At 48.6% G+C, this 7934-nt stretch overlaps 1 protein-coding gene across 1 annotated transcript; it reads right to left on the bottom strand.

Annotated features, from left to right (window-relative positions):
* Positions 1–551: 551 nt before the first annotated feature.
* Ahsg (alpha 2-HS glycoprotein) lies at positions 552–7717 on the bottom strand. Its single transcript, XM_050146514.1, has 7 exons — positions 7421–7717; positions 5712–5822; positions 4866–4950; positions 4388–4551; positions 3210–3311; positions 1775–1858; positions 552–1203 (listed from the first exon to the last, which is right to left on the bottom strand). The coding sequence occupies exons 1-7, from the start codon at positions 7631–7633 to the stop codon at positions 928–930; spliced, it is 1035 nt and encodes a 344-aa protein (XP_050002471.1). The 5' UTR covers positions 7634–7717; the 3' UTR covers positions 552–927.
* Positions 7718–7934: the final 217 nt, after the last annotated feature.

Consider the following 7934-nt stretch of genomic DNA (forward strand, 5'->3'; position numbering starts at 1 on the left):
CACACAGAAGGCACTACACACACAGCTGCACACACAACATACAGTACACACACAGCAATACACACACAACAGGCAGTACACACAGTAAGTCTTTGTCGAGTGGGTCTCTTTCCACCTTCCTGTGGTTTCCAGGGGGTTGGGGCCAGGTTGCTGGACTCACACAGCAACCACCATCTCGCCATCCCAAGCCTAATGAACAAATCCAATAAAAGTGAGGTTCCTGTGTTAATCACCAATCAATCCCTTCTTACCTAAGAGCTAGAAAAAGTCAACTCAGTCTTTCCAAAGTGTAGGCACTGGGCCCCCCTTTAAGAATGTTTTTGGTCCTCCGACAGTGGACAGAATTGTTTTCTCATGAGGAAATGGTCATCTCCTATAGGCCTCAAGCACACTTTGGCCTCAAACTTCCTAATTATTGCAACCCAGCAGATTTTTCTCCTGCTTCTCCTCTGCGTCTGTTCTCCCGTAGACTTGGTAAAGCAACACTGGTGCACTTGTTGGCCTGACACCATACCCAAGAGTACTGGAAGGAGGTAGACAACAATCAAGACCACGGTTTGCCTCAGAACCTTCCTATTTAAGAAAGGTCCTTCGGGCACTTTTATTCATGGGTGTATATAAGATTGGCAAGAGCACCTTTCCAAGTCACAGTTGCAACCATTTTCTATGAGGTCAGTGAGAAGGCAGAGAAACAGTGGCAGACATTTGTCATCACAACAGTGGCCATGTTGCTGCTGGTTTTGTGCCTTTCATCAACCATGGCCATCCCTTCTCTGCCCCTGTTCTCTGAGGAACGAAGAGTACTGAGATTCAAGCTGTGAGGTGGCACTTGTTTTGTCCGTGGACAAGCTCCCAGCCTCATGTCCAGCCTTGGACAAAATAGCGGCTATGTCCTCTCTACCGAAACCTTACTTCACTGAGCCTAGCCTAGATACGAAAGTGTCTCACCCTGCCTGGGCACGGGCGGACTGCTGGATCAGCAGCACCTGTGGGGCCAGAGTGGACCACCTTAGGCAGGTTAACAACCTCTCCTGAGGCCGACTCCACGGAGGCCACAGGTGAGAAGGCATGGCGCAGGTCATGGTGGGTTCGGTGGGCTGGAGGGCCTGGGGGAACTGCCACCACCAGAGATGCTGGTGGGTTATCTGGTGGGGCTGGGGGTGCAGCTTGGTCCACTGCGGGTGCAGGATTGGCTGGCTGTGGCTGCAGGGACACGAGGAGAGAGAGGACCATTTTCTTAGGTAAGATTGTTTCTTCCTCCCAGGCAGGTCTCCCCATGAGTCTGGGACACGCCCCTCTCTATTTCCTCCCAGTAATGATCGTGAGTTGGGAAGAACATAATTAAAGACAACTGGTAAAATACTGAGGATTCTCATGGGAAGAGGTAACTGGCCTATGGGGCTCCAGTCTCTCTAGTATTACTGCAGTCCCCGTAGACTTCAACAAACACAGTCCCATTTACACGTACCCCACCCACAGAGAACCTTCACTCTTTCCAGGGAGCACCCAGGAGCTGCCATGCAGAGCAGCCCACTTGGTCTCTGGAAATAGGAAATGCATTTCCACCTTTTACACATAACAAGGTGGCTTTGCCAGCTACATACACATGAGGACTCTTCTCCCCTGTAGCCACCAGATCGTGAGACGGAAGGACCCAACCGGAACGTGCCCCCCCCATCGATGAGCCCTCCCACTTTGAGGCTTAGGACAGGGCAGCTAGTGTCCCATTCCTCCTAATCCACGGCAGAAGCCTGAAGGGGATCCATGATGTTACCTGTTTTTGGAAAACTTTGCAGGCCACTGAAAGCTCTTCGTCATCAAGCTTTCTGACAAGACTTGCCTTGCAGAAGCCATATTGCTGTCCCCAGAAAGAAAGGGATTATTTTAAGTGAGATAGAAATGGTTCTCTTCCAGTTTCAATTATGGCATAACATTTTGAAGCAAAGGAACTGAAGTTTCTAATTCTTTTCTTCTAAATTTGCCCCTTTGAGAAGCCACACCCATTTCCTAAGTAATGAAAGCCAGTTAGTTCTCTCTCTCTCTCTCTCTCTCTCTCTCTCTCTCTCTCTCTCTGTCCCCCCCATATACATATTCACTTAAATCTAAGCTATCGGTTTCTTTAAAAACCTCATATCTCCCTTAATAAACCCTACCTTTGCTTCAAATGACACTCCTGGTCTCTGCTTATAAAACATATGGTATGCAATCCTCCAGCTCGCACTGAATACACAGAAATGCTACGCAAGCAAGAACACGTGCCTGTAATCCTTGAGGCCGTGCTGACACACAGAAAGCCACTGCTAATGTAGGTGTGGTGTTTTATTTTGAAATAAATTCTGCCAAATACAACTTCAACTATGACTTGAAGTCATTTTGCACATGACTTTGGTGCCCTGTGTCTTCCAATTACTCTACAGATATTTTTCTCACATCTGTCCATATCCGTCACAGTTCACCTATGTGCCTCACCTTCTTCAGCGCCTCTCACCGAACACTGGGGTCCTGTCTCTGTGTCCCACCATTAGTTATTGACGACACATCATCTTTACAGGTGTAACTTGGTCAAACACTTCTGACACTCTTGACACTAAATCCCCACAGATGGAGACTCAAAGCCTCAAGGCTTTCAAGCGTCAGAGGCACATGTAGGAAATCTGTGAGTCAGGCTGCCAGCATCTGTACACCCAGCAGCCACACACACCAGACAGCCTTGGGAACTCACCACTGTCTCCCATCATGCTTCATGCGCTTCTCGTACGTGAGATAGTTTGCTGACTACACTTAAGAGGAGAGGTGAGGCACCAGAGAAAGACCTGGCATGGTCCAACAAGTGGGTAAGTGAACATTTTTTTAATAATTAGGATTTGATTTGATCAATTTTAATTATGTATGTTTTGTGTGTGTGCATGCACGTACGCATACGTGTTTGTGAGTGCTTGCATGTGTGCAGGTGCCTGCAAAGGCCAGACGCGTCAAAGCTGGGACTGAAGGTGAGCCACCTGCCGTGAATGCTGGGAATTGACCTTGGGTCTTCTAGATAAACAGAAGTGCGTGCTTTATCTGCCATTTCTCCAGTTTTACAAGTGGACATTGTTGCACTTCTTTTTAAACTTTCTTCCTTAAGCTACAAGATGTAAACTGCAAAGCCATGCTTTGTTCTATATCCAGGCTGGCCAGGTGGCAAGAGCCCCAGGGTGTGACCCGCTCACCTTTTCTGCCAGCAGGTTACACTTGGCTGGATCCGTGACCCCTTGAGCAGTGCAGTCAGTAGCAGCTACCACAAACTCCACAAAAGTAGAAACTGGGGGAGGCTGAGAATAAAAATGCAGAGGAGTGTGAGGCTAGATATCAGGATTGCGAGAGGCAAGAAGAGGTTGACAGGAGGGAAGGAAGGAGGGAAAGGGGAGAGAGACCATGGTCTGGTGTAGCTTGAAAGAACACAATGCACACAGACCATGTGTGTGGCCCTGGGCAGTTGAAGAGTTTGGGCTGCGGAAAAAGGAGTTGAGTCTTCTCAAAGGATTGACAAGGCTTCATTGTCCATCGTTCAGGGCAGAGGTAAATTTTTAGAGAGGAAACAGGAAGCCAAAGGGCCAACTTTAGACAGGCAGGGATGGGAACCCAGCATCTCTTATTTCAACCATCAGAACCCAGTGTTTGCATCATTCCTGACTGGAGGGGGAAATAAAGAAATGGTCCCACCCCAATTTCATACACCAGGATCAAGGGAGAAGCAAACCAGATGGAGGAGGCATTGCTTGTGGCTTTCTTCCTCGTACTGCTTGGAGCCTTGCAAGCACAGCACATCTGTTATGTGATGTAGTATGGGATGGGTATTTTCCAGGAATTACCGCATTCCCACCTACATTAATGTGTTTGCAAGTATATCCTGGCTTGCTAATGGATTGCCACGTTTTTTAAACACCACAATTCTGTTGCATGCAAATAGTTAACCTTTGTTGTACAACTGGCTGGTCCCTTCCCAGCCCCACATCTCCGGCCTAACCTCCCATTATCTGCCTGTCGGTGTGAGTAGGCCCATACCGTTTCCAGTGTTGATTTCCAGTCTACAGCGGATGTTACTGGTGAAGTGGTGAGTATGTAGCATCCAGTGAATTTACTATGTCTGAACCCAGAGCCCTGGTGTTAGGTGTTAAGCACAGGCGGGGACACCAGGTTGCTGCCTAACTGCTACTTTATGTCTGACTGAGGTTGAAGTGGCTCTCTGGGACAGTGTTGTTGAGCCTTAAGGGTTCTGCACAGGCCTAGGAGAACCCTTGACAGCCTTTTCAACCAGTATCCCCTTGTCTTCTGATTTTTCACCCCCAAACACTCCTCAAGGGTCACCAAATTGCCCAAGTCTATCAAAAGAGTCTTAGGGTTTTACCGTATTTTGAGCCCGGGACACCTCCACCAGTTTAAAATAGCTTCCGTTATTCTGTGCATTGAAGGCATTCAGGGCAGCATTGACAGTGCTCACCACGCTGGAGTCATTGAACGAAGCCAGCAGTGCACAATTTGGGCACACCTTTCGCACGTCCTCTGCAGAGTCTGGGCAGAAAGATGAACGGGGTCTTAACCGTCACTGTCCAAGGCACACACCACTGTTGGCTTATTTAGAGAGAGCTACTCATGCTCTGACTGCAATCCGCCTTTTCCCTAAACCTTAGAGCCCCTGCGTGAAGATTCACCAAGTCATAGCCACGAGGGATGATGTCCACCCATGGGAATGAGCTCTGTTAGTAAAAACCGTGTTACAACGAAGACCGGAAGTCCTCGCCAATGAAGTGAGGACTACTTGAGTATGAAATTATTGGTTCCTTTCTCATTCCACAAGATAAAAATAAGCAGGAGAATCATCTGACCTGGATTGGAGTGGCACTGGGCGTGCATCACAGTGAACTGGCCGTCTTGTTTCAGAACGTGGAAGTCACAGTCTCCTTCCACCGCCTAGGAAAGAAACCCATGCTGATGCCCTGGAGCCTTAGTCTTGGCTGCTCACCTGGGTAGCATTCCAGAGGGGCTGTGGGGACGGGGGTAACGCACCCAAGGTCGCCTCCATGGATCTTATAATGATAAGCTGCTTTCAGAGAGGGCTTACAAAAGACAGCTCAAGGGTTGTGAAAACTGGCCTCAGGGCAGGTGCCACCCAAAAGCAGTTTTAGAAACTGTGTCCTGTCCTCACACACCACTGAAGTCTCACAAGTGTCCCCCACATTCAGTGACCCTAGTTTGATCCTTTAAAGGTTCCCCTACTGTTAGCCCAGAGTCAGTAAGCACTGGCAGTGGGACCAGGGTTTATCCCTAATGCTTGAACTGGCATCTTGGAGCCCATTCTCTTTGGAGGGATACCTTGCTCAGCCTAGATACAGGGGGGAGGGCCTTGGTCTTGCCTTGTTGGAAGTGAAGTGTCAGACTTTGTTGACTCCCCATGGGAAGCCTTACCCTCTCTGAAGCCTGGGTAGGGGGTGGGATGGGGGAGGGTAGGGAGGGAGAAGGGGAGGAAGTGGGAATGGGGATAGCTATGTAAAATGAGAAAAGATTGTATTTAAAAAAATTTCTTCATTAAAAAAAAAAAGGAAAAATATTGCACTCTGGCTCATCCAAGATAGCTGCCATGAGTTGGATAAGGCCCAGCTGCTCTTTGCTGGACCATGGTGACCAGGCCCCACCCACCCACCATAAGGTAACACCCATAAACTGGCACTCACATGATCGACCAGCTGCCTCACAGAACAATTGGCCAGGGGAGTAGGGTCCAGGATGTGGCAGGTGGTCTCCAGCGTGTCTAATTCCAACTCAAACACTTCCCCGAAGGGGCGCTGTGAAGACAGAAGGAAGAGGTGAGCGACTTCCGGCCCATCCAGTGTGTCAGCCCATGTGAAGCCCTGGTAGAGCTTGGGGGAGAGTGAACTTTGGGGGTAGTGAGAAGAGGCCCCACCGGTCTCAACCCCTTCTGTCTCTGCACTGTGTCTTTGGTTTTTGTCTTTCACAGATGGAGCAGGTGTGAAATGGGGGCCAGAAGGTGGGGGGGCTTGGATGGCTATGCAAGCCCCAGGTCTTATTCGGAGCTCTCTTTTACAGAGGCGCTGGGGCCTCCTTTTTATTTTGAACAGTTTATTATCTTGCTATGTCTTTTCTAGCCCTCATTCTGCCCCATTCCTTCTTCTCTCTAGTTGTCCACGCTCTTCCTCTTCTCCTCTTGGTTTCCTTTTCCTTAGAGGAGTCTCTTGGCTTTTCCTATTGTCTAGCTCATCAGGCCTTGGATGTATAGTGAGTTCCTGCTTCCTGCCTTTTTATTCTGAGGCCAGGAAGCTGTCATCGCTAGTGTGGAAGCAATCTGGGAAACCTGCATGACCCCATGAGGTTGTTCAGTTACTCTGTCTGTTCATCTATCTATCCCTCTTTTCACATCTTGAAATGTACCAAATTTTATAACAGTCTCAGCCTGGCTTGGCTGACCTCTCACTTCAGCTCTGCCTGAGACCTCAGCACCACCAGGAGTAGAAGCACCGAGCTTTATGTGCAGGGATAGCTCAAACAATTCCCTGATGACATAGAGCTTCCTGCTCTACTTGGGAGTCCCAAAGAAAGCAGACCTCAACCTCTGTGTTTAGCGTACCATGCTCTCTTATGGCTTTCCCTCCAATATGTATACTGTGTGTTAATCATAATACTAACGATCTGGTTATTTACGCCTGTGTGCTCTTAAAATTATGCAGTGTCCTTAAAGTTCTCTCGCAAAAACCCTAGTCTCAAATCAGCTGCTCCTTGGTCATACTGGATATTGTTCCTCCATCTGGGTATTCTGATGGTTATTTTCCCTCCTAAATCCCAAGTCTCTTGTGACACAAACATGCCTTTCCCATCTTTATGTTAAGCTGAACCATATGGAATTTCCAACTTTGTCAAAAGCAGCCAAATATTGGAGAGTTTATGGTTTCAACCCACTAGTGCCCGTAGCATCTGACATCTGTTGTACAACAGCGTGGCTACCACACAGGCTGGAATGGGGGAAAGGGAGGTTTTAATGAAATGATCTATGTTTAAATGGCTGTCGCACTTAAGCACTGGCCAAATGCCACTTCCAGTTTTCACCAGAGACAAACAGAAGCCAAGAAAGACAAGTGATTTTCAGGTCGGCAAATAGGAGCCCAAGTTTTCCCAGCAAGTCCCACCTTCCACTTGTGGTCTGTGAACTATCGTTGAGTCCCTTCTTATTCCCACATGGAGCAACCTCTGTGAGATTCATGACTACAGTACCAAAGTGGCCTCTCCTGCTCTCCCCTTCCCCTGTCCTGCTTCTGGGAAGAGACCAGTCTCTGTTACACTTTTATCTGTCTGGGAGATGCTAGCCTTTGAGGCACTGGGTTGTAGCCCAAACAGATTCTTTCAGCCCAGTGGCGAAAGGTTCACTTACCCGAGACCACACCTTGACTTTGTCAACCTGATTCAAGGTGTGCTTGAACCCGTGTTGAAGATGCTTATTGAGGTAGTCCACGGCCGTCAAAGCTGCTTGCTCTGCATCTGGGTCATCACAGGCCACTTCTCTAAAGCCCAGTCCCATAGCATGTGGAGCTGATTGACAGCCCCAGAGCTGAGCTAAACAAAGGAGCAGGACCAAGGACTTCATGGCTGCCCCAGAGAGGCTCTAGAAGATGGGTAGATATCAGGACTAGCCCAAATAATCAACTCGGAGAGCTAGACCAATGGAGGGGGGCAGGTGGCTTTATTTATCTGATAGAGCCTGCCGAAGGAATTGCATAAGGGCGTGGGACGAATTTTGTTCTGATTCCAAATCCCTGCAAGTTTGCTCTGGAAAAGCAAATAGGTTAGAACATCAGCCATCCCCAGTAAGTCTGCCAAAGTCAACACTGCTGTGGGGGAAGATGGTCCAAAGTCTGCCTGGAGCAGAGATAACAGCAGAGACAGAA

Source organism: Alexandromys fortis, unplaced genomic scaffold (genome assembly GCF_014885135.2).
Source record: "Alexandromys fortis isolate MF-2015 unplaced genomic scaffold, M_Fortis_MF-2015_v1.1 scaffold_56, whole genome shotgun sequence".
Lineage (NCBI taxonomy): Eukaryota > Metazoa > Chordata > Mammalia > Rodentia > Cricetidae > Alexandromys > Alexandromys fortis.

Excerpts from the sequence above, each read along its gene's own strand:
- Ahsg (XM_050146514.1), bottom strand. The coding sequence starts at position 7,633 with ATGAAGTCCTTGGTCCTGCTCCTTTGTTTAGCTCAGCTCTGGGGCTGT. Across the intron at positions 5,823-7,420 it reads AAGTCAAGGTGTGGTCTCGG|CGCCCCTTCGGGGAAGTGTT; the intron begins GTAAGTGAACCT and ends CTGTCTTCACAG. Across the intron at positions 3,312-4,387 it reads TGTCCCGGGCTCAAAATACG|CCTCCCCCAGTTTCTACTTT; the intron begins GTAAAACCCTAA and ends TTTTATTCTCAG.